Source organism: Hemitrygon akajei, chromosome 27 (assembly GCF_048418815.1).
Source record: "Hemitrygon akajei chromosome 27, sHemAka1.3, whole genome shotgun sequence".
NCBI lineage: Eukaryota > Metazoa > Chordata > Chondrichthyes > Myliobatiformes > Dasyatidae > Hemitrygon > Hemitrygon akajei.
In genome coordinates, this window is record NC_133150.1 from 27,992,758 (window position 1) to 28,019,869 (window position 27,112).

Consider the following 27,112-nt stretch of genomic DNA (forward strand, 5'->3'; position numbering starts at 1 on the left):
AAGAAACTGATACAAGTATGTGGATGATGAGTTATAACGAGGTATCAGTGTGAGGCGGGCTTTGGGTAGGGTGCCACAGAAACCCTGGCCCTCCAATGATATTTAAAAGCTATCGAATTTATTCTATATAATTAAAGAAAAGCATTCGGCACAGACTAAAAGGGCCGAGATGGCCTGTTTCTGTGCTGTAATTGTTATATGGTTAAAAGACTTGCTAGCATTTTATTATTAGTGATTCAGGTCCCGATGCAGAGTTTTGCTCATTCCTTTCCTCCCATAGATATTGCATGACATGGTGAGCTTCATCAGCAGGTTCTTTATTGTTCCAGATTCCAGCATTTGCACTCTCTTCTGCTTTTGTCCGCCTTACGTAAGCTTTGAGTCTGTGGACTATTTTGCAGTTTTACACTCTTCGATAATTTATTTTCATCTTTCCTCTTCGGCTTCCTAAATACTTCTTTGACTTGAAATTTCTTTAGGTTTTAGTTTGACATTCTCTCCCTATGATGAATTTACTTGGGGTATCCACTTTTCCTTCCTTGTATGTATGTGGTTATGATTTATATGTCCAGTTTTTACAGAATATATATTATAATAGGCTGCTGAACAATTTTAAGCCCATCCGCTATTCTTCAATGTCATCGATTGCTGATATTTTGTTTTCTTTTCCTAAGTTCTCTTCTCATGTCCTCAAAACCAATATATTGCCCTGAAGTTCTTTATATCTGCATAATCTAAGTTGTAACAAGACACTATGACACGTTGTCATAGTTTTCAAAATATAGCAAGAGTCAAGAGAGGAGTGAAACAAGGGAGAAGGGGTCAGATAAAGAGAAAGGGAGAGAGATAAGGGTACAGAGAGAAAGAAAAAATAGAGAAAGAAAGAATGAGAAAAACAAAGAAAAAATACAAAAACTTTGAGTTAGAAGCTGGTAGATCTATCGACATATAGAAAGAAAAGATGAAAGTCAAATGGAGAAAAAGAAGGTAGTATAAAAATGAAGGAGAGCAAGCAAAAGGTAGTGAGTGGACAATAAGAACTGAAACGGGGTAAAAAGAAAGGAGAGAGAAATAGGAAAAGAGAAAATGAGATGAAGCAAATGATAGAAAAAGAAAGGCTGTGATGGACATCCTTCACGATCAGGTTGTTTCTGCTTCAGCAGATTTCAGGAGCAGGAACTGAAGTGGGAGGGCACAATTCCTGGAGATCACTGTCTGATTTAGAGGTATCGTGCAATCCAGCTCTAGAGATTGACTGAGACAGGCAACACTGTTCACACAAAGCTCTTCACATCGTTGGGATTCAGTATGAAAATTCTGCTCCTCCTAACTTTCCTGCTTTTGCTAAATTTCAGCCGAAGTATTGTTATTACAGGGGTAAGTCTACTTTGTTCACAAGACAATTATAACAGAGAATAAATTACTGTATAGCAAATTAATTAATTTGTATATTTGTGATTTAGGAAAAACAGCTGCAGTTTATTAAGTAAGGCTTATAATAAAATTATTATACAATTTGCTAGTATTTTCTGGAGTCCTTTTTCAATTCTGCAGTCAGATCATTTATATTTGTTAAGTAATAACCCCATTGAACATCATAAATAGCAGCTGATGCAATCCTTTTTGTAGAATTGTGATTAAGCTTTACAAAGGTATCTTTAAAAAAGTTGTGTGTGGTTTCATAACTTGATAGTTATGAAAGGAATTATACCTTAAGTTTGTGGAAATGGATTGCTTAAAAGATAAATTATATATGTTCAGTGAAGAATTTAACAACCTATACTCTTGAAAGGGAAGTGCAGCAATGTTGTTAGGTCTCAAAGGACTACTAATGTGATGCAAAATCAAAACAGACTACACCAGTAATATTAATCCACCTATTCCACCTTTAAATGCTGATACTGGCCCATGTATTCGTCAGAAATAAATTTGTAATTCTTCAAAATATTATTTACCAGTTGCTTGCAGAAGCGTGATGGTTTATAAATTAATTTCAGAATGCTGCTGTTTTGGAATTTTATTTCAATATATTTCAAATGGTGTCTTTGCTCCTGAAATGTGAATACCTTTTAGCCACATTGCAGTGTTAGCTTTCCGCAAGTGCGATCTCATTGTCTTTGAACGATCAGCTCTCAAGGGTCAGAAACGTGGCAGTGCAGATGTTGAAACTCAAGCCAGACTTAAAACAGTATTTACCAAAGCAGGTGCCAGGCAGGAGCTGACCAGGGAAGTGAATGATCTGTAAAAGTAAAAAAAGATCAAGAACTCTGGCAGTCCAAGATGAATTCAGGAAATACCAACAGGTGCAGTGGAGGGTGTGGATTTAACCAGGAAAAGACAGGTGAGAGTCTGTAGAGAACATCCTTTGTGGAATGACAGCCTAAGCAAAGCAATGGATAAAACTAAACGAAGTTATTCCATGGACTTACTGTCTACTGTCATTCTAATTTCATAATTCTGGCAGCAAATATTGACTGTGTGAGAAAATGAGACCGAAACCATAGATTGTATGCGATTGGAAGAAGGCATAGACAGACAGGCAGTGGGTCTGTGGATATCATGTGTTGTGTGATTTTTCCTGAGCGTACAAGCGTGCTTGTTTGTGTGTATCTGTGTGCATGTTTGAGAGCGCACAGGCATGTCAATGCATGTACCTGTGTGTATGTGTTGTCATAGAGACATGTGGCAGTACAGATTGGGTGTGTGGATATATTCTACAAGTATCTAGAAGTGTGTTGGTGTATGTGTGAATGCTTGTGGTGCGTGTGTGTGTTTGAGACAGGGAGAAAACAGTGAGATGTGAAGAGACAGAGTTAGATGAGAGTAAATGTATGCTTAAGAGACAGAACAGAGAAAAGAAGGATAGATGTATTTAGAAGGAGCAATATCAAATTGCTGTCATTCATGGCAACTGAATTATCTCAAAAATCTCTACTGCCTTCCCCCTTGTCTGCTCCATATTGTTCAATATCACCTTATATAAATTCTGCTCATTATAATCTATGCAATAATATTGTATAAATTACAACACAAGAACAATTCATCCCATTCTGACTCAGTGTAAGAATCATCTCAAATAGGAGTCAAATTTATATGGTGGTTCTGGAGTAACACATGGGTCTGACTGGTAAAGGAGGGTAGAGTTCATTCTGTGTAGACATTTGATGACCTTTTATATTAACACAGTAATCCTTTGTTCACAGTCCTTAGCTTTGTATTCCAGATTTATTTCCAGATCCTCCTCCTCCCCTCTTCTTCTATTCCTCACTGTGGCCCATCTCTTTTCACCTGCCTATCAACTCCCCCTGGGTCCCCTCTTCCTTCCCTTTCTCCTATGGTCCACTCTCCTCTCCTATCAGATTCCTTCCTTTTACCTTTCCAGCCTTTTACCTTTCCCACCCACCTAGCTTCACCTATCAGCTTTTAGATATCTTCTCCCCCCCACCCCCACACCTTTTTATTCTGGTGTCTTTGCGCTTCCTTTCCACTCCTGAAGAGGAGTGTCAGCCTGAAGCATTTTCTATTTATTCATTTCCACAGATGTTGCCTGACCTGCTGAGTTCCTCCAGCAGTTTCTGTGTGTTGCTTTGGATTATTAGCATCTGCAGAATTTCTGATAGTTGTTTCCAGATGTTGAGGGACAATCTCAGCTGGTCCCTCAACATCACCTCTTTAGTCAAGAAAGCACAGTGGTATCTCCACATCCTGAGGAGACTGAGGGTTCTCCTCCCCTCCCCTATTCTAACCAATTTTTACAGGAGCACCATTGACAGTGTACTGACCAGCTGCGTCACTATATGGTAAGGGGATTGGAAGACATCTGACCGCAAGACTCTGCAAAGGATTGGAAGGACTGCTGGAGAATCATTGGTGTCTCTCTTCCACCCATCCAAGATACCTACCAGGAGCTCTGCATACAAGTCATCCTTAGCTTTGTCAGTGATCCCTCCCATTTGTCCAGCAATGCTTTTACTCTCTACCATCCGGCAGGAGGTTCAGGCATCAAGACACGGACTGTTAGAATGGGAAACTGCTTCTTCCCCCAGGCTGTGAAACTATTGAACACCCTGCTACCACCCAGGCCTCGCCACATATGAAGCGCAGGTTTAATTCTTAACTTGTGATGTAAATGCGCCTTATTATTTGTTAATTTATTTGTAGTAATATCACTTTGTGTGTTATGTGAGAGTTAAGTGTATTGTGTTGTGCACCTTGGTCTGCAGGAACCTTGTTTCATTTGGTGGTATATGTGTATACGCCGGCTGGTGGTGCAGTGGCATCAGCGCTGGACTTCGGGGCGAGAGGCCGGCTCCCTTGTACTAGGAGAACCTGGAGAGGGATGGGCTCCACCAGGTTTCAGATGCCCAAGACCACCAAAAATATCGGCGCAAAAAACTTGTCATGATGGCGCCCTGACAACTCCACCATACATTTATATGGTTGAAATGACAATAAACTTTATTTTGAATTTGAACTTATTGCATTCTATGTGCTGCGGTGTGAATTTAAGCTCATGTCTCAATATCAATGTTCTTAGCCTCTTGATGCTAATTCAGTTAATGGAGTTCTATTCAAACTCCTAAAATCCTGCTTCCTACATATGTCTTTAAGAAGATGTAGAAACAAAGAACCCTAAATAAATTCTTGAGGGAGGACTTGTGAGTCAGCACAATGTCTCTGGCCCTTCTTTGCTTCCTGCCAAAAACACAAATCCTTTTTTTTAATTCATTGGTTTCCACCTTTTGAACAAACCTTGGCATTTTACAAGCTTTCTGCAAATAGAAGCATGGCCATAGAGCATATTGTACTTCCTCAGATATCTTCTTAGGCTATGGTGTTAATTTGGTCTGACACTATTTGCCTTTGGCAAAGGCATGTAAACTTACTTCAATTTACACATGGCTTTCCAAATTAAAGTTTATTTTACTGATACTAATAGTTTCTGATATGTTTCTCACCACCTAGATCTGTGGAATTAATCCCAATCTTAATGTGCTTTGAAAAGTCCTCAGTGAATTCTCTGCTATTTCCACTTTCGTCTCTCCAGCAATCTAGAATGGACCCCATCCAAAATATGCTAATCTGCTAACTATTTAATATGTCTTCACAAACTGTCAAACTCCTGTCCATAACTTCCTTTTCCTTTTTCATTGCAGCATTCACATTACCTGTTTAATATTACAACCATTTAGTGCATAATATTACAATAATTTAATATTACAATTATCTACTTTCTTTCAATGTGGTGATTTATGTAGGCCTGCATCTTTTTCCTTGCTAGCATTGTAAACTATATTTCCTAGAGATTCATTCTTAATTGGCAACCGTGATGTGGTACATGGTAGAAGCTGTCCTTTCAATGGAATTACGTTTTGGAAGTGTAGTACAAATCAGGAGTATATTTTCAGGCATATATGTCCTCCAAATATTTTACATTTCAATGTGCTGTTGTATGCTAGTAATTTTTCAGAACTGACTTTTGGCTCCAATATTAAGTTTTCCAAGACTTTCTGGTTATTAACTATATTTTGCTTCTCACCAATGATTGGAACTTAAGAGCATGAGTAGGCCATTGTCTTAACTCTGCCAATGTCTCTGGACTATCCCTGATCTTTTTCATCATAATATCCTCTTACTCTGCTAATCTCCAAACTCCTTATGACATTTGCCATATTATTTCTTTTCTTTGTTTCATTCTTCCTTTTATTTATTTTGCAAGACCAATTACTAGTTTATGACTCCCTTTTCAATTACTATTGGCCTCTCCCATATTATGCTTTCCATTACATTTTTCCCTGTTATCTTAGGGGTTTTTCTACAATAGCATTTGTAATTTGTGTACAAATATCCTATTTAGTTACATAATGTTAACCTTCATAAATTCTGTCATCCCAGGCCTCTTCATCCTTCTCTAACAAAGTTGAACATTTGGTGATCAATATATATTATTGCTGTTTCTGACCTTGAATAGGCCAAACCTTTAAAGCAACTGTGTTTTAGCCTAGGTGACAATTTATATCTGAAGGTGACTGGAAAAATGTGAGAACAACAACGACTGAGGTCAGTGCAGAAGTCAGTGCAAAAGATGGGTAATACAAGGAAAAAGTCAATTTCTCCCTCTTTGTCAAGCAAATTCTAAGCTCGTTTTGATAGCCTTCACCTGAAACTCCAAAATAAGATGGCAGGAGGTGAAATGCTCCCCCACCATTCCAATTGTTGGACAGTTCATTCATACACACACATGTTCACTTTAACTAGAGATCTTTGTAGACTTAATTGTTTCCTAAAAGGACATTAACACATATGAAATTTAATAACCATCTTTTTTTTTCAGTTTTGCTATTTTCCTCAATCACCATTGCAATGTTTGGGATACTGCTAATTCCTCTACAATGTATTTTGCTCTGCCTTCTGATCTCATCACTGTTTCTCTTGGCTACTTTCTGGTTTCCCAGTCCCTGCTGAATAAATTTAAACTCTACCAAACAACAGTTGCTAATGTCTCAGTAATAACGATGGTCTCAGTTCTGTTCAGGTGTAACTCATCCATCTTGAATATGCATCACCTCCCACAGGACAAGTGCCAATGTTCCAGGAATATGAAGTATTGCCTCCTGCACCAGCCTTGTATTTAACTGCATCATTTTCTATACTAGCTTGCAGAGGTCACTGAAAATAATCCTGTAAGGGACAGAAAGACATTATTGTTACTAGCTCAGAAGACTGTGTGGGCATTGGTCATTTGACATAATCACCTCCTTTACATTTCCTTCTATTGAACTTAATCGCACTGAATGTCAAGAGGAAATGTTCAACAAATAAGCAATAATCTCACTTGTATGATTCTAGCAACTGAAGCTGAATTTCTCCTCTGCTCAAAGTATTTAAAGATATATTTTTGTCTTGATCTTCAAACTATTGAAAGTCTTCATACTTCCCACTACTGTCAATGTAAACTACAATTTCTGATTTTCCCTTTCATTTCGAATAATATATTATAATATATTGGTTTTGACCAAGATGGCGGTGCGACGCAGCTTGCAGCGGCCACTCCAGAGCTGATTATCTGTTATTTGTGAAGCGGGGTGCCGTGCACAATCATAATCGGATGAAAAACAGACGTGGGAGCACGGAGGAACATCTGAAAATCTCCAGGAAGACCTTCTTCGTTGCTGGTGCTGCTGTGAGGTCCGGGACTCTGCTGGAAAGAACAGGCCCCCAGTCCTCGGGGTTGCGTTACCAATGGCAGTTGGCGGGGCCGTCTTAATACGCTCGGCAGAGGATGGTGCTCGGAGAAGCTGTGCCGGAGGGGATGGTCGGAGGCTCGGAGGTTCGACGGACTCGGAGTCCACTGCTGTCAGGTTGCTTTCGGTGTGTGCTGTGACTGCGAGGCTGGGTTTGACAGAGCTTTCATTGTCTGCTGTGTCTGCGAGGCTGAGTCGAGCGGCGACATGGAAGTCCATAGCGGGGGTATTCCCTTCTGCCGCCGGCGTGGGATGACGAGTCAATCGGGGACCCTGAGGACTTGTGGAAACTGTGTGGTGGTTTCTTTCGAACTTATAGTCTTTTAACATCTTTGAACTATTTTTACTGTGCCCATGGTCTGTTTTTTTTAATCAATTATGCTATTGTTTGCACTCTTGTAACTATATGTTGTAAATATATGGTTTTGTGCAAGTCTTGTAGCTTTAGTTTTTGGTCTTGTTTGTCTGGTGGATTTGGAGCTCCTTTCCAGGGAACACGCTAAGATGGTAGCACGATATTAATACGCAGCAGCCTCTCTGGACTCTGGATTGGGGATTGCCAAATGTTATGTGGATTTTCTGGTGTAGTCTGTTTTGTCATATGCTTTTGTGATATCATTCTGGAGGAACATTGTCTCATTTTTAACTGCATTGCATTTGTGGTTTTTAAATGACAATAAACTGAATCTGAATCTGAATATTCCACCTCATATACCACACAATATCAAATACAAAGCAGTACACTGCAGAGAGTCCAGAGGAGGTTCATGACGATGATGAAGGGGTTAACATACAAAAAGCTTTTGGCAGGTTTGGGCCTGTACTCACTGAGATTTAGAAGAATGCATGGGGATCTCATTGAAACCTACAGAATATTGAAAGGACTAGAAAGGGTGGATGTGGAGAGGATGTTTCCTGCAGTGGGGGTATCCAGAACTAAAAGCTGAGGGGCAAACTTTTAGAACAGAGGTAAGGAGGAAATTTTTTTTTAGCCATGGAGTAGTGAACTTGTGGAATGCTTTGCCATAGACTGCGGTGGAGGCCAAGTCCGTGGGTATATTTAAAGCGGTCAGGGCATCAAAGGATATGGCAAGAAGGCAGGTCTATGGGGATGAGTGGGATCCGGGATCAGCCATGATGGAATGTGGGAGCAGATTTGATGGGTTGAATGGCCTAATTCTGCCCCTATATCTTATGGTCTTATAGTGAAATGAGATATAAAGATAGTCATGCAATGTGACCTTATATATAATGCAAAAACATACTTGGGTTAAAGATCTGTTATCTGAAAATTAAATAGATTTCTTAAAGAAAATAGCACTTGGGGATCGAGTGTGTGAACTATGTCATGTGTACTTTCTCAGGAGGAACAGGAGATGTTGTGTCTATGATTCCTTACAGCTATGTTTCAATACTGAGCTAGGTGCTGTCCGCGTGGAGTCTGCACTTTCTCTTTGCAGCCCCATGGGTCTCTTCCAAGTGTTTCTGCTTCCCCCCACATCCCAAAGACCTGTTGGTTGGTAAATTAATTGGGCTCTGTAAATTGTCCCAAGTGTGTAGGTGAATGGCAGAAACTGGAGGGATTTAATGAGATTGCGGGCAGTATAAAATATGGGAATAATGTGAATAGATGTTTTTAATGATCAGAAATGGAGTTGATGGACCAAAAGGCCTGCTTCTGTGATGCATCTCTCTATGATTCTAGGACAACTCACCAAGGTAGGTTTTCCTTACCTCATGTCGGACTTATTTTGTACATCAAATGATAGAAAACCAGCTGTACGATTGGACAAAAACACCAGCATCATTGTATCATATGACCACCAGGATGCTCAAAGGCAAATCAGCACACACTAGGGGAAAGAGTTCTCATCTGTTCACCGGCAATGGAAAAACGATCAAGTGTCAACCACTGAGATCAGAGCAGAAGCTAATAGAAATGGACAGCAATGTCGGGAAGCAATAAGATGTGATAGAGTCATACGGCACAGAAAAAGAGCTTCTGGTCCATAACAACTGAAGTTCCCATTCAAGCTAGTCACAACATGAAAGATGATTTTTTTTCTTTCTTTGCTTACCAGTTACTGTGTAATTACTATGTTCTTCTTGACAGTCTCAGCTGAGATTCAACATTAGATGACAGGTGAAAATCTCTCAATGCCCCCTGCCCCCCAAATGCACACGTAGCCACTTCAGTGACTTTGCAGTCATCTTTGCTGAGCAGCTGAAGGGACAGCTAAATTCAAGACAACACCTTTGGGAGAAGTGTGGAGGGGAGAAACTTACAAGAGAAAGATAGAGGCAAAGGTAAGGTAGAAGCATACAGTAACTGTCAAGGGAGTGAAACTGGTTTGGGTTTAGAAACTGGTTCAGGGACACAGAATCCAACAGAATGTTCAGGTGCACCGAGTTTAAAGTTAACTCATATGAAAGAGGGAATCAATAGTACAAACGCCACTATTTGATAAGTTTTCACTTAGCCCTTTGTGCAATGCTTACCTGTAATTGATCGTCGTACTGTAACTGTACCTCTCTCTCTTCACAGGCTTGTGATCGGGATGTACAGTGCGGCCCGGGCTCCTGCTGTGCCGTCAGTCTATGGCTCCGTGGACTGCGAATGTGCACTCCGCAGGGACAGGAAGGAGATAAGTGTCATCCCTTCAGTCACAAGGTTGGAATCTGCCATTCTACCTCATTGATGATGCATTAAGATCAACAAAGTCCAGTTCAAGTCCAACGTGAGGAGGAGATGGAGGCAGAGGGGGGAGAGAACGAAGGACAACCGTGAACTGTATCACTGAACCTCACTATCTAAGATAATGCTACAATTAGCCAAATTGTTCTGAGCCAGGACCCTGTTCCTGAACTGTGACTGGGGCATTATAGAACTACAAGGATCACCTGAACTGCATTAATCCACTGACCTGAATTTTTTTGCCCACTTAGTACACAGTTTCTCTATGATAGTTTCAATATAGAAACCACTCCTCGCCCACATTACAGGTTCAGTAGTTAAAGAAGCCTTTTCCCTCAGCTGTCTTATGCCAGACTTTACTATTTCCATAGCAGCTTTGTATTTGTTTATTGAGAATTGGGGCAGTTTTTCTAGGCCATACTGTCAGAGCTTAGGTGGGACAAATCCCAAACAAGAGAAAATCTGCAGATGCTGGAAATCCGAGCAACACACACAAAATGCTGGAGGAACCCAACAGGTCAGGCAGCATCTAGAAAAAGAGTGCAGTCGACATTTTGGGCTGAAACCCTTTGGCAGGACAAATTCTTTGGGTTTCTGTTTATCAACAAAACTATACAATAACCCATCCCTTGTGATATTTGTATAACTTTTCTCTTAACCCAAGGACATCCTAAAATGTGCTACAGATAACACTTTTGAAATACAGTCAGTAGTTCCATAATAATCAGCTTGGACATAGTAAAATTCTACAAACAGCTTTGATTTCAGTGACCGAACTATCTGCTTTCAGTGTTGTTAGTTCAGGGATAAATTTGGTCAGGGCAAAGGTATAATTGAATTCCAAAAAAATATTCTTTGGTTAAAAACTTTTATAAAAAACATGATCTCCAATAGTACAGATTCCCACGTACATTCTAATAGAGTTTCCATCAGAATACATACAAAATAATTTTCTTTAATTTTATTTAGAAATATAGCATGGTAACAGGCCCTTACAGCCCAATAAGTCTTCTCAGTTAGTAATATTTCAAGCCTGTTTTGCCCTTCTAATTTCATTGTAAATAACCTTCCTGCACTTTCTACACCCCTGAAGAACCTCTCCTGTTTCCAGCTCTTTATATCAGCATTATCTTCCTTTATATCATTTCATCATTTCACATTTCACTGACCATCACTTATCTGGTTAGACCTCCCTGCAAGTCACTATTCTTAGTCTACTTGTGCCAGGTTCTGCCTTGTGATATTGAAATCAAATTTCATCTGTTTTCATTTCTTCATTTCCAGCCAATCCTTATCCATCTCCATAACGACCTTTAAACTTACAGTCACTGGTTGCAAAATGCTTAGCCATCTTCTTTATGATTAGGTGCTGCACCCCACCTTCCCTGTGCACTGCCGAATAAAACTCTTCCGAAAGCACTTTAAAAATTCCACTTCCTCGTTCCCTTTTTGCACTGAAGTGATCCTAGTAAATACTGGTGAAGCTGAAATCTCCTATTGATGTAACCTTATCACACATACTGTACATCTCTCTGCAATTTGTCCGTCCCTGTCTCCTACTAACCAGCAGGATGCATGTAGCATACTTGTGGAAGAGAATAAACCTCACAGCCCCCTTACCCCAACAACCATTTTGTTCTTTAGCTCTTACGCAAGGCCCTCTTGGGGATATCTTCTCTCGTTACCTCCTTAATACATTCTTTAGTGTTATGTAGTTCTTTTACATCCCTCCCATCTTGCTTGAAGATTCTATCCCCTGGGCCGTTGAGTTGCCTGTCCTGCTTTCTTTCACCATATCTCTGTGATCAGTGCTTTATGTTCAGAGCCAGTATACTGGAGCTTAATACCAGGGACATTACCACAGTAAATAATTGGGGGTCTTATTACTACAGTCAATATACTTGGGGCTCACTACCACAGTCAGTACATTAAGGCTCCATATACTCAGTATATTAATGATGGCTGTGTCTGTTTCAGGGGTCAGTACCAGAACCAGTGACAGTGTCATTTGTACTGCCAATCAATACCAGAAGGCATACCATTCCATACCTCTCCTCAGTCCACCAATCACCTTGGAATCCTTCTCACTTTATGCTGGCCATCTCGCCTCTCCACCCTCAGCCCCGGTGCAGAGTTTCAACCTGAAATATCAACGATTCCTTTCCTACCACAGCTGTTGCTTGACTCACTGAGTTGATCCAGCAGTTTGTTACTCCAAATTTCAGCATCTGCAGTCTCTTGTGTCTCCAGATGGTCTTATACCTGGTCTATATGGGAATTGGTCGCAGGATCTACACCAGGGTTCATTATGTCTAGGTCCACATCTGACCTGATGAATAGGTAGAAGGATTAGTCCCATGAATTTCATTGCTATGTTTTCTGTTATAACCTAGATCTGTAGCTGATGTTGCCTGTCTTTACCACTGCAGGTTCCGTTCTCCGGGAAGAGGCAACACCACACCTGCCCGTGTCTGCCGTATCTGTTCTGCTCCAGGTCTCCGGACACCAGATTTCGTTGCACCTCCCAGTTTAAACACATAAAGTTCCAGTAAGAAGGTCCAGAACAGCCACAGAAGCGGGGGCGCTGCTATCAGTGACAGGCACAGTCCCGTTATGATATGCAAACGTCAGTGGCCCCATCATCTTCGAAGCTCCCTGCTGGTAACTGGGAACAGGCCACTGATCTTCCCTTCCATGAAGATGCAATGGCTTCCATTATAAAGTGTTTTGTCTGTATCAATGCAAAAATTAAGACGCCTTGTATTTATTTGTTCTGCTTCCCAGTAGCAGTGAATTCTGAGCACAACAAATTTTCCCTGCTACAACCAAGAGCCCATTCATGTAAAAAATCCTTCAGCACTTTCCCACTACCGCTATACCAGACCAGGCTTAATATGGATGGATATAACTGTCTTGGGAATTGAGGAGCCTGCTGTTAATTCAGTGGTTACATAAATGGGATTGGAAAACAGGGTAAAGAGAATAAATTACAACAATAATAAAGCACCCAGCATGGTTCTTGCTGTTTTATCTGGGGGAACAGAGGAGGTAGCTGCTATTCCAGTTCCCTGAGATCACCATTATTCTACATGGAAAAGGCCACCATAACATAGTATATAATCAGTAGCCACCATATTAGGTAAAGCTGCACACCTGCTCATTAATGCAAATATCTAATCAGCCAATTACGTGGCAGCAATTCAATTCATAAAAGCATGCAGACATGGTCAAGAGGTTCAGACGTTGTTCAGACCAAATACCAGAATGGGGAAGAAATGTGATATACCGGGGTGATTGATAAGTTTGTGGCCTAAGGTAGAAGGAGTCAATTTTAGAAAACCTAGCACATTTATTTTTCAATGAAGTCCCCTCCTACATTTACACACTTAGTTCAGAGGTTGTGGAGCATACGGATCTTGGACCTCCAGAAAGTGTCTGCAGCAGGGGTGATTGATAAGTTTGTGGCCTAAGGTAGAAGGAGATGTCGAAAAATAAATGTGCTATGTTTTCTAAAAGTGACTCCTTCCACGAACATATCAATCACCCCTCATGTGACCTTGGCTGTGGAATGATTGTTGCTATGAGACAGGGTGGTTTGAGATAGAAGTTCCTGGCGTTTTCATGCACAACGGTCTCTAGAGTTTACAGAGAATGGTGTGAAAAACAAAAAAAAAAGCACCCAGTGAGTGGCAGCTCTGTGCCTTGTTAATGAGAGAGGTCAGGAGAAAATGACCAGACTGGCTCCAGCTGTCAGGGTGGGCAACTACAGCAGGAGACCACAAATATACACTCAGTGGCCACATTATTAGTTTCAGGAGGTAATTAATAAAGTGGCTACTGAATGTATATACAATAAATATACAGTATCACCACCCTTGGAAGATGCAGTGTTTTCCAGCTGATGGATGAAAGGCTGGGAGTGCAGTGACAAAAATGCTAAATAATCTAGGGAAAGTGAGTGCAGATCCTACCCAATAATTTTGTTCCTACGCTGACCTGTCTGTCCATTGCCTCTTCCACTGGGTGAGACTCAGATCAAACTAGAAGAACAGCACCTCATATTTCACTTAGGTAACCAACAACCCAGTGGCATGAACATTATATTTTCCAATCTCAGTTCCTTTCTCTCTCAGTTGACATGTTCTCTCTCCTGTTGTTCACCTTTCCTACTCCAACTCTACCCCTTTCACCTACAGTATACCCATCACTCTTCCCCACTTGATTCTCTCTGCCCATTACCCACACCCCTAGATTTCTCCTCTCTTAGATCACCCTTACTTTCCCCTCTTCCACTTGGTAACACCTACCTGTCACCTCTTCTCTATATGGTTCTACCTATCACCTCCACTAACAAAAAATATTTTGTAAGTTTCGTTCCTAGTTCTTTCCTAATTCCCCAGCAAGAGGTATTTCAAAGTTCAAAGTAAAATTTATTATCAGAGTTATACATGTCACCACATACAACACTGAGATTCTTTTTCCTGTGAGCATATTTAACAAATCTATAGAGCAGTAACTGTAAACAGGATCACTGGACACAAACCATGCAAATGTAAATAAAAATAAATAGCAGTAAATAAAGAGCATGAAATAACATGATATAGAAACCTTAAAGTGAGACCATCAGTTGTGGGAACACCAGAAACAGAATGAGTGTAGTTATCCCCTTTTGTTCAGGAGCCTGATGGCTGAGGGGTAGTTACTGTTCTTGAACCTAGTGGTGCGAGTCCTGAGGCACTTGTACCTCCTACCTGATGACAGCAGTGAGAAAAGAGCACGGCCTGGTGATGGGGATCTTTGATGATGGATGCTGCTTTTCTACAACAATGATTCATGTAGATGTGGTCAATGGTTGGGAGGGTTTATCCATGATATACAGGGCCAAATCCACAACCTTATGTAGGAGTTTCCACTCAAAGGCATTGATGTTTCCGTACCAGGCCATAATGCAGCCAGTCAGAACTCTTGCCACCACACATCTATATAAGTTTGGCGAGGTTTTTGATGACATACTGAAGTTCTGCAGACTCCTGGTGAAGTAGAGGCACAATCACGCTTTCTTTGGAATTATATTTATATGATGGGTGGAGGACTGGTTCTCTGAAATGGAGACTCCCAGAAATTTAAAGTTTCTGCCCTCTCCACCTCTGATCCTCCGATGAGAATTGGCTCATGGACCTCTGGTTTTCCTTTCCTGAAGACTACAGTCAGTTTCTTGGGCTTACTGTCATTGACTGAGAGGTTGCTGATATTACCCCATTCAGCCAAGTTTTCAGTCTCCCTCCTGTACGTTGATTCATCACCACCTTTGATACAACCCACAACAGTGTTGTCATCAGCAAGCTTGTATATGGTGCTGGAGCTGTACTTTGCCACACAGTCATAGATGTAAAGTGAGTAGAGCGGGAACTAAGCACACGTTCTTGTGGTGCTCCTGTGCTGATAGAGATTCTAGAGGAGATGTTTCTGCCAATCTGAACACACTGGGGTCTACAAGTGAGGAAATCCAGGGTCCAATTGCACAAGAGGGTATTGCGGCCCAAGTTTTGGAGTTTTCTGATTAGTTTTAAGGTAGTTGGAAAAAAAGAAGGCACTGTACACATATTAAAGATACTTTATTAAAGTTATATACTGAAAGAGTCAAAATAATACTTATGCACGCCATACAATATGCAGCTGGGGGGAACTGCAATTGACGAATAGCCTTTCCAGTCTCTCTCTATCTCCCCCGATGTCCCTATCTCTGTCTCTAGCTCTTAGCTCCAATTGTGTCCCAGCCTAAGAGGAGATTTTCCACTTGCATAAAGTAATTGTCCCTTTTTATACCCTTCAGGACTCCTTTTTATCTCTCGCAACCTTTGGCTTAAACGTGCACAACTTAAAAATAGAGAAAGCAGGTGTGCAAAGAGGCAAAAATTCTCCACTGGTATCTAAGCTTAATGATGTTCATTCAAAATAGAGACAAAACATTGGTCAGTAAGAGGCAAAACAGGCCATTACTGCATTCCAAGCTGACATCATTTCAACTTACACATTTTAGCATGTACCAAGGAGAAATCAAATTTAACTCTTTCCTTACACCTGTGAGCTTCTGTCTCCACCCTTCCCATTTCCACGGAGCTCCACTTATCTATTTTTCTCTTCTTTCCACCTATCATCTGCCAGCCTCTGCCTCCCTTTTCTGTACATCCAGAAGGGGCCATGAGAAAGCCTTGGCAGACAGGGTTAAGGAAAACCCCAAGGCATTCTACAAGTATGTGAAGAGCAAGGGGAAAAGATGTCAGAGAATAGGACCAATCAAGTGTGACAGCCTGCTTAACGTCCCAGTGCAGGCTCTTCACCCAAAAGTCAACCACCCCTTTGCCACCCACATAGATGCCACTGAATTTGCTGATTTATAAAATACGATAAGGTTTATTCGTCACATACGCATTGCAACATTGAAACATACAGTGAAATATATTGAACAGCCAGCACAGTTTGTGGATGTGCTTGGGGCAGCCTGCAAGTGTTGTCAAGCTTCGGGACCAACATAACATGCCCATAATTTACTCATCCTAACCCAGCAGTTTACCTTTCCCCCAGATTTCAACCTCTGCAGCCTCTTGTGTCTCTATTTTACCCCATGCATGGTGGCATCATGGTTAACTTGGCAGTTTCAGCTCAGATGCTGTGGACCAATGTCTCTGCACTGTTCTGTGTTCTATGCCCTGCCCCGACTTGCACCTGTCAGCTGAAGCAGCATGAGCAAGTTGGTGAGTTCATTGAAGACTGCTATGCAGTGGAACAAAGAAACATGGCCGCCTGTAGCGGACGGGTGGATGAACATGGGCAGCCTTCATCACAGGGGAATAAATACCAGTCTCGCAAATCAGCACCCACGTCTCTAGATTGAAGGAGCTACATTTTAACACCACACATTTTAGCAGGGTTATTTCTTCAGCTGCTTGAACGGGGCACAACTGCGCAAGCGCGTGGAGGTCGGCCAGTGAGAACAGTGGGAAGAGTTTAAACAGAAGACAGCTTTAAAGAGCGGGGTCAGAGTAAAGGGAGATAGAGTAGGAAGGCTTTGGCTCAATGGGGCTTCGATGCTAACAGGTTGAGGTAAGGTAGGTTACCTGTTTAGAATACAGACAGAAAGAATATGTGTGAGGTCAGTGTTCTATGCCTGGTGTCAGATGTGAGAAGTCCTGGAGACTCCCAGCCTCCCGGACGGCCACATCTGCACCAGGTGTGTCGAGCTACAGCTCCTTAGGGACCGGGTTAGGGAACTGAAGTTGCAGCTCGATGACCTTTGTCTGGTCAGGGAATGTGAGGATGTGATAGAGAGGAGCTAAAGGCAGATAGTCACTCCGGGTCCTGGGGAGATAGATAAATGGGTAGCAGTCAGGAGAGGGAAGGGCAAGAGGCAGATGCTAGAGAGCACCCCAGTGGCTGTGCCCCTTAACAATAAGTACTCCTGTTTGAGTACTGTTGGGGGAGACAGCCTACCTGGGGGAAGCAACAGTGGTCGTGACTCTGGCACAGAGTCTGGTCCTGTGGTACAGAAGGGTAGGGAAAGGAGGAGGAAGGCAGTCGTGATAGGGGACTCCATAGTTAGGAGGTCAGACAGGTGATTCTGTGGACGCAGGAAAGAAACGCGGATGGTAGTTTGCCTCCCAGGTGCTAGGGTCCGAGATGTTTCTGATCGCGTCCACGATATCTTGAAGTGGGAAGAACTGCCAGAGGTCGTGGTACATATTGGTCCCAATGACTTAGGTAGGAAAAGGGAGGAGGTCCTGAAAACAGACTGCAGGGAGTTAGGAAGGAAGTTGAGAAGCAGGACCACAAAGGTAGTAATCTCGGGATTACTGCCTGTGCCACGCGACAGTGAGAATAGGAATAGAATGAGGTGGAGGATAAATGCATAGCTGAGGGATTGGAGCAGGGGACAGGGATTCAGGTTTCTGGATCATTGGGACCTCTTCTGGGGCAGGAGAGACATGTACAAAAAAGACGGGCTGCACTTGAATCCCAGGGGGACCAATATCCTGGTGGGGAGGTTTGCTAAGGCTATTGGGGAGAGTTTAACCGAGAATTGCTGGGGGGTGGGAACTGAACTGAAGAGACTGGGGAAGAGGAGGTTGGCTCACAAATAGAGAAAGCTTGGAGACAGTGCGAGAGGGAGGATAGGCAGATGATAGAGAAGGGACATTCTCAGACCGATGGTTTGAGATGTGTCTATTTTAATGCAAGGAGTATTATGAATAAAGCGGCTGAGCTTAGAGAGGGATTAGTACTTGGAGCTATGATGTTGTGGCCATCACAGAGACTTAGATGGTGCAGGGGCAGGAATGGCTACTTCAAGTGCCAGGCTTTAGGTGTTTCAGAAAGAACAGGGAGGGAGGCAAAAGAGGTGGGGGCATAGCATTATTAATCAGAGATAGTGTCATGGCTGCAGAAAAGGAGGAAGTCATGAAGGGGTTGTCTACGGATTTTCTGTGGGTGCAAGTTAGGAACAGGAAGGGGTCAATAACTCTCTACTAGGTGTTTTTCATAGACCACCCAATAGTAACAGGGACATTGAGGAGCAGATAGGGAGACAGATTCTGGAAAGGAGTAATAATAACAGGGTTGTTGTGGTGGGAGAATTTAATTTCCCAAATATTGATTGGCATCTCCCTAGAGAGAGGGGCTTAGATGGGGTAGAGTTTGTTAGGTGTGTTCAGGAAGGTTTCTTGACACAATATATAGATTAGCCTACAGGAGGAGAGGCTGTACTTGATCTCATATTAGGAAATGAACCTGGTCATGTGTCAGGTCTCTTAGTGGGAGAGCATTTCGGAGATAGTGATCACAATTCCATCTTCTTTACCATAGCACTGGAGAGGGATAAGAATAGACAAGTTAGGGAAACGTATAATTGGAATAAGGAGAAATATGAAGTTATCAGGCAGGAACTTGGAAGCATAAATTGGAAGCAGATGTTCTCAGGGAAACGTATGGAAGAAATGTGGCAAATGTTCAGGGGATTTTTACGTGGGGTTCTGCGTAGACAGGGAAAGGATGGTAGCATACAGGAACCATGGTGTACAAAGGCTGTCGTAAATCTAGTCAAAAAGAAAAGAGGAGCTTACGAAAGGTTCAAAAAACTAGGTAATGATAGAGATCGAGAAGATTATAAGGCTAGCAGGAAGGATCTTAAGAATGAAATTAGGAGAGCCAGAAGGGGCCATGAGAAAGCCTTGGCAGACAGGATTAAGGAAAACCCCAAGGCATTCTACAAGTATGTGAAGAGCAAGGGGAAAAGATGTCAGAGAATAGGACCAATCAAGTGTGACAGTGGAAAAGTGTGTATGGAACCAGAGGAGATGGCAGAGGTACTTAATGAATACTTAGCTCCAGTATTCACTATGGAAAAAGATCTTGGAGATTGTAGGAATGACTTGCAGCAGACTGAAAAGTTTGAGCATGTAGATATTAAGGAAGAGGATGTGCTGGAGCTTTTGGAAAGCATCAAGTTGGATAAGTCACCAGGACTGGTCAAGATGTACCCCAGGCTACTATGGGAAGCGAAGGAGGAGATTGTTGAGCCTCTAGCGATGATCTTTGCATCATCAATGAGGACGGGAGAAGTTCTGGAGAATTGGATGGTTGCAGATGTTGTTTCCTTATTTAAGAAAGGGAGTAGGGATAGCCCAGGAAATTATAGACTAGTGAGTCTTATTTCAGTGGTTGGTAAGTTGATGGAGAAAATCCTGAGAGGCAGGATTTATGACCATTTGGAGAGGTATAATATGATTAGGAATAGTCAGCATGGATTTGTCAAAGGCAGATCATGCCTTACGGGTCTGATTGAATTTTTTGAGTTTGTGACTAAACACATTGATGAAGGTAGAGCCATAGACGTAGTGTATATTGATTTTAGCAAGGTATTTGATAAGGTACTCCATGCGAGACTTATTAAGAAAGTAAGGAGGCATGAGATCCAAGGGGACATTGCATTGTGGATCCAGAACTGGTTTGCCCATAGAAGGCAAAGAGTGGTTGTAGACGGCTCATATTCTGCATGGAGGTTGGTGACCAGTGGTGAGCCTTTGGGATCTGTTCTGGGACCCTTAATATTCGTGATTTTTATAAATGACCTGGATGATGAAGTGGAAGGATAGGTTAGTAAAGTTGCTGATGACACAAAGGTTGGGGGTGTTGTGGATAGTATGGAGGGCTGTCAGAGGTTACAGCGGGACATTGATAGGATGCAAAACTGGGTTGAAAAGTGGCAGATGGAGTTCAACCCAGATAAATGTGAGGTGGTTCATTTTGGTAGGTCAAATACAATGACAGAATATAGCATTAATACTAAGACTCTTGGCAGTGTAGTGGATCAGAGGGATCTTGGGGTTCAAGTCCATAGAACATTCAAGGCTGCTATGCAGGTTGACTATGTGGTTAAGAAGGCATAGGGTGCATTGGCCTTCATCAATTGCGGGATTGAGTTAAGAGCCATGAGGTAATGTTGCAGCTATATAGGACCCTGGTCAGACCCCACTTGGAGTACTGTGCACAGTTCTGGTCACCTCACTACAGGAAGAATTTGGAAGCCGTAGAAAGGGTGCAGAGGAGACTTACAAGGATGTTGCCTGGATTGGGGAGTATGCGTTATGAGAATAAGTTGAGTGAACTCGGCCTTTTCTCCTTGGAGCAATGGACAATGAGAGGTGACCTGATAGAGATGTACAAGATAATGAGAGGCATTGATCATGTGGACAGTTAGAGGCTTTTCCCCAGGGCTGAAATGGCTAGCACGAGAGGGCACAGGGTTAAGGTGTTTGGAAGTAGGTACAGAGAAGACATCAGGGGTAAGTTTTTTACGCAGAGAGTGGTGAATGCGTGGAATGTGCTGCCGGTGGCGTTGGTGGAGGTGGAAACAATATGGTCTTTTAAGAGACTCCTGGATGGGTACATGGAACTTAGAAAAATAGAGGGCTATGGGTAAGCCTGGATAGTTCTAAGGTAAGGACATGTTCAGCACAGCTTTGTGGGCTGAAGGGCTGTATTGTGTTCTAGGTTTTCTATGTTTCTATGTCATGCAATATCTTTTGGATGTGGATCACTGGAAGTTGTTAAGCAGAGCCAGAAAACGGATGGATGATGGGCAGATGGATCCAGGTGAGGTAGGGGTGGCAGCCAGTAGGAAAGGTAGACTAGGGTGGGAATGTGGAGAGAATAAAATGGGATTGGTGCAAACTGGTGCTTACTGGATGTGGTCGCCTGCCTCTAATAATGTCATGGTCTGAGAAAGTAGTTCAGGCAGCTACAAAACTGACATTGAAAAGACATTTGGGTGAGTACATGGATTGGAAGGGTTCAGAGGAATATGGGCCAAAGTATGAGCAAATGGGACTAGCACTGGTGAGCACCTTGGTCAGTAAATGGGACTGGTTTCTGTGGGTGCCTTGTCAGCATGGATGAGCTGGGCCAAAGGGTCCTTTTCAATTAACTAATTCAAATGATGCTGTTTTATCCATTTTGGTTTTCCATTTTCAAATTTCAGATGAAGGAGTCACTCAGTCTTGTCCAAATAGCACACTAGTGCATGGTTATATTGTAGTGTGATGCTGGACAAAATGGTGGATAAGGACTCCCGAGCCAAATCCCCTATCCTACCACCTCCTCGCATAAACCTTCAATGCCCTGTTCCGAGTCACACTTCAGATCTGAGGCCACAGGATGTCAAAACAATTTCCACCATGTCCCGCATCCCACACAACACTGATGAATGGGGAGATCTTTTGCTGCACTGTTGCTATCTAGTGGAGCTGCAGCTCAGCTTCAGTAGAGTGAATTTAACTCCCTCAGGAAGGCTCATTATTGCCACTTGTGGGTCCAGCATTTAACTCACACCAAGTGGCTGAAATCCCAAGGAAAGGAAATGAGGATAATATGGAGAAGGCGGGATAATCTCATCCTTCACTCACTGGGTTTCTTCAGTTGCTGCATGCTTTTAATGACATCATTATTGGACATTGATGACCTCCTTCATCAAACACCTATCTACATCAATCCCTCAATCCCATTTGTTTCTGTTCCCCAGTACCGTTACACAGGACAATGGCAAGACCGCACTTGGAATATTGTGCATAGTTGCAGATGCCCTGCTGTGGGAAAGATGTTAATAAACAGAAAAGGATGTTGCCAAGATTTGAGGAACTGAGTTATTGGGAATGGTTGGACAGCCTAGGGATTTATTCCTTGAAGTGTGGGAGACTGACAGGAGATCTTAGAGAGATGCATAAAATCATGAGGGGTGCAGACAGGGTGCATGCTCCTAATCTTTAACCCAGAGTTAGGGAGCCAACAATTAGGGGCTATACAGCAGGCTTAAGGTGTCAGGGGAAAGATTTAATAGAGGATTGAGGGTCAACTCTTTCCCACAATGAATGGCATGCATGTGGAATGAGCTCCCCGAGGAAGTGGTTGAGGTAGGTACATTAACAACTTCAAAAGATAGTTGGACAGGTACATGGATTGAGAAGATTGGAAAATGGGATTAGCTTGAATGAGATATCTTGTGCCAAAGGGCCCCTTTCTGTTCAATACTTCATTAAGTAACTCCTGAATCTAATAAAATGGCTTCTGGTTGTATACCCATGGTCCTCTGCTGCTGAACCTTGAAATGGATAGCTTATCCATTTCAAGGTTCGACGTGTTACGCGCTCAGAGATGCTCCTCTGCACGCACTGTCATAACGTGTGGATATTTGAGTTACTACCCCCCGTCCTGTCAGCTTGAACATTCTGGCCATTCTTCTCTGACATCTCTCACTAACAAGGCATATTCCCCCACAGAACTGCCGCTCATTAGGTGCTTTGTGTATTCCGCACCATTCTCTGTAAACTCCGGAGACTGTCGTGCTTGAAAAACCCAGGAGTTCAGTGGTTTCTCAAACCACCCCGTCTGACACCAACAATTATTCCATGGTCAGAATCACTCAGATCACATTTTTCCCCATTCTGATGTTTGGTCCAATCAACAACTGAACTTCTTGACCACGTCTGCATGCTTTTATGCATTGAGTTGCTGCCACGTGATTGCCTGATTTGCATTAACAAACAGGTGTTCAGGAACATCTAATAAAGTGACCACTGAGTGTAAGTCCATGATTTATATCACTTCCCCCAGTTTCTACATTCTACAGGCAATCAAACTTCCTATTTTGCCTCCCCTTCCTATTCCCCAACACCATCCTCCCAGTCATCTCTCCCTTTTCTGGTTCCATTTATCAAATTCTAGTCTCTGTCATTATCTTTCCCAGCTGCCCAACCTTCTTTCATTCTTTTATTTCCCTTGTCTGTTTGCACTGATCACCCACTAGATTCTGTCTATGTTCTCCACCACCCCCCCTCACCTTCTCCTACCTGGCTCCATCTGCCTTTTGTGATTCCACTAGTCACCCCCAGCCTATCTTTATATTTCACCACTCCCCTGGCTCTACTCTACCAGCTTCTTTAGGTGATCCCATCTGTCACCGACAAACCACTGCTTCACCCCTGCCTCTCATCCCTCGATACTGGCCCTCTTCCGTCCGCACTCTCAGTCCTGATGCAGTGCAGCAACCTCTAATGTTGAACATCCATCCCTCACCCCGCCTCGACCTGCTGAGTTCCTCCTGAAGGTATTTCAGCACATGCAGTCTCTAACCTATTTGGAAGCAATTATCTTCTGAAGTAATACAGAAACATGGAGGCATGCAATGGTTTGGATTTCCGTTGAGAAGTTGAAGAGTGGACTGGATCCTGATTAAACTGATGGGAACACGGTGGGGAATTCCATCTTATATCTCTGCAACTGTCCACTGAAATTAAAACTTCTCTCAGTCCTTAATCAGAAGATTAGCGCAGAGGTCAATGTTTGCACTCTGCGGGGTCAGTATGTATTCTTTGGCTTGGATTTCCATGCATCAGCAAGGGCCACTAGCTGCCTGTGCAATCGCACCTCAACACAATCCCTTGAGCGATCTGTGCAGCCCCACCCTGAGACTGGGAGACACGTCCCCTGATGGTAGACGGCCAGTAGGTGGTGACACTGCACCACGATTGTATACAGTTTGTGACTGAATTTTACAAACTGCAGAAGACAGAGTGACTAGATTTACATTTATTCTTCGTTAGTGACTATATCCATTCAAGCTTTACAAACTGCATTGAGGAATAACAAGCAACTTAGAAACACAAAGATAAACATGCAAAATAATATACAGACGGAATATTCCACCGACATCTGATCCCAATCTTTTAGCCAAAAGAGCGATTGAATTTTTATTTGCTTGAATCATTAGATTGTACTGGAAAACAAGGAATGCATTTTAGCCCATGAATGCACTTACAAAATTGTGCTGATATTAATTCAGGCCAGTATATTATCGTGCATTAAATATTACCAATAGGATATTTAGTTTATAACTCCACCATATACGGTCGGTCCCAAACCTTGCTGTAAAAGGAGGCAGCTTGAGCATGGGGCTAGAAACCCCATCTTGTGAAAACCCAGTGCTACAGAAATGACAATAGAAGCTAGGGAGATCTTTTCCCTGAGAGAGGAAGGATTTTTAGCTCTGTCTCTCTATACATGTAGCTAAGACAAAAGTCTTAGTCACGTAAATATATAATAAGGAGCCTAAGACTTTTGCACAGTCCTGTATTTGTCAACGTGGAGCAGAGAGTGAGTTTGTAGATCTGGGAGGAACAAAGACATTGCAAATGGCGAGGGGTGGAGCGCCGTGGGAGAGGTGTGGGACAGGTGTCAGAGAAGGAATGCCAGGAATGGGGAGATGGCATGGGTGCAGACACACCCAGCCCTGAGGCAGCAGGCAAGGTCATTTGATTCCAAGTGACTGGTTTATTGATCAGTACAGAATGTCTCCCTACTGCTTCCTGCTCCCTCCTCTCTCCCATTCCCCTTTTCCCGACCATGATTCTCCTCTCTCTGCCCCCTTCCCACACCCAGTACACAATAAAGACCCATATCAGAATCAGGTTTATCATCACATAGGTCATTCTTTTTTCTTTGCAGCAACAATACTGTACAATACATAAAATTACTACAGTACTGTGCAGAAGTTTTAGGCTCCCTAGCTATATATACATGAGCCTAAAAGTTTTGCACAGTACTGTATATAGACATATACATGTATAGTTTATACACAGTACAGTATATAAAGCAAGACTAGCTCATGAAATTTCCCTGTGCGCTTTTTGCTTAGATGCTTTGATCTCTCCATGCTCCTCTCCATCACATACTCCAAGGGCAGGGACATCATGGGTTAAATATAGGGTGAATTTCGCTCTGTGCTGACAATTGCAAATCAGAACTTGCGATGGCATGGTAGCATAGCGATTAGCGTAATGTTATGACGGTGCCAGTGACCCAGATTCATTCTCTGTGTTGTCCCCAAGGATTTTGTATGCTTTTCCTGTGACTGTGTAGGTTTCGCCCAGGTGATCTGGTTTCCTCCCACGTTCCAAAAATGTATAGGCTAGTAGGTTAATTGGTCACGTGTGTGTAATTGTGCAGTGCGAGCTTGTTGGGCTGGAAGGGCCTGTTACCATCCTCTAAGACTCGAAATCTCTAGAACCAGTTATCAGCAAAAACTCCCCCCATTTCCTCCCACATCTCAAAGACGTACAAGGTGGTTGTTTAACTGGTAGAGTAAATTATCTCTAGAGTGTAGGTGAGTTGTGGAGTCTGGGCAATTTTGTTGGGAGTGAGGAGAGAATAAATTGGGATTTAGTGTAGGATTAGTGTAAATGGGTGCTTGAGGGTTGACACAGACTGGATGGGCCGAGAGGCTTGTTTCGGTGCTGTATGACTTTTTGACTCAAAGTAAAGGGTAGAGTTTCAGAGTAAGGGATCACTGCTGGAAATTGGAGGTGAGGAGGAATATTCTAGAGGAATTATATTCTACGGAGATGAGTAGGGACGGGAGCAGTGATTTATCCAGAAAGGGCATTGACAGCTATTTGAACTGGAATGGACTCAGGGAGTATGTGCAGAGTGGAGAAGTCACATTGAGGCCAACATCAGCAAGGCCACGACTAGCTTGCGGTGCAGGCCCGAGCAGCTGATTCGGCTGTCCCTCTTCCTTATGTTTTCTAATGGGATCTTGGCCAACTTTGGCAAGCAACTCCTGCTTTAATGTTGAACAATTGAAAGGAAAAGGGAGACGGTCAATTCCTACGAACTCCGATGCTCCCATCCTGAGCGCAGGGATTCCAACACACCCATCAGCTGACCCCACTGAACTGGACTAGCAATACTTCAGTTTAAACAAGGCGAGAAAGATCATGTGCAGTGTGGTTGGTAGGAGGGTGTGAACTGGCGGGAGTGAGGGGTGGAGGAAACCTTCTCTTTGGTCTGTTCCTCAATCAGCCAGGGATCTGACCGCCTGCCACACTTTTGGGATCACATTCATGCCACGGTCTCCTTACATAAGGGGCACACTGGACAAGAAGGATGACCTCTTATGAATTTTGGGGTGTTTAAAATAATGTTATTGTAAAACTTAAAAAAAAAGAAACATACTAAAATGCACTTATGGTGGGTGGGGAGGGGGTGAACTGGGGTTAACTATTTCATTTGAAAATCTCGGTTATGTTCCCAAATGCTTCATCCAGTAGGAACATATCATCCTTCAAATCCACAAAATCCCAAGTTAATTTTCTTTCAGGAGAACAACCTCTGCATCACCAGTCTCCCAACCATGACTAAAACTTTTACCCCGGGCTCCTCTCTCATCAGTCTCCCAGGGCTTTAACTTGTATCGCGCAGGAACAGCTCAATGCTCTCCAACCGGCATTTAATCTGTCTCTTATAAGGGTTTATCGTAACTTATTTTCTTTATATTGTCATGCCTCTTTTTATAAAAACCACAGATTTCCTCTAATTTCTCAGCAGGAATCTTTGTGTTTGCACAATTCAAAAGCTGCCGCATTTTCACTAAAATCTAATTCATTGACAATTCACAGAAGGTTCATCAGGTTGATTCCTTGGATGAAGAGGGTTCTCTAATGAACAAGGGTGCAGCAAATGGTACCCAGAGTTATTGTAGTTTAGAAGAATGAGAGATGACCTTATTGAGAGGCTTTAAGGAGAGAGGATTGACAAGGTAGGTCTGAAAGGTGTGCTCCTATCATGC

At 42.6% G+C, this 27,112-nt stretch overlaps 1 protein-coding gene across 1 annotated transcript; it reads left to right on the forward strand.

Annotated features, from left to right (window-relative positions):
• The first annotated feature begins 1,261 nt into the window (after positions 1-1,261).
• Positions 1,262-12,847, forward strand: prok1 (prokineticin 1). Its single transcript, XM_073030215.1, has 3 exons — positions 1,262-1,377; positions 9,790-9,915; positions 12,369-12,847. The coding sequence occupies exons 1-3, from the start codon at positions 1,309-1,311 to the stop codon at positions 12,489-12,491; spliced, it is 318 nt and encodes a 105-aa protein (XP_072886316.1). The 5' UTR covers positions 1,262-1,308; the 3' UTR covers positions 12,492-12,847.
• The last annotated feature ends 14,265 nt before the right edge of the window (positions 12,848-27,112 follow it).

What these genes read in the sequence shown, in the direction of transcription:
- prok1 (XM_073030215.1), top strand. Translation starts at nt 1,309, where the DNA reads ATGAAAATTCTGCTCCTCCTAACTTTCCTGCTTTTGCTAAATTTCAGC. An exon ending in GAAGTATTGTTATTACAGGG is followed by an intron (nt 1,378 to 9,789) that starts GTAAGTCTACTT and finishes CTCTCTTCACAG; the next exon opens with GCTTGTGATCGGGATGTACA. An exon ending in GTCATCCCTTCAGTCACAAG is followed by an intron (nt 9,916 to 12,368) that starts GTTGGAATCTGC and finishes TTACCACTGCAG; the next exon opens with GTTCCGTTCTCCGGGAAGAG.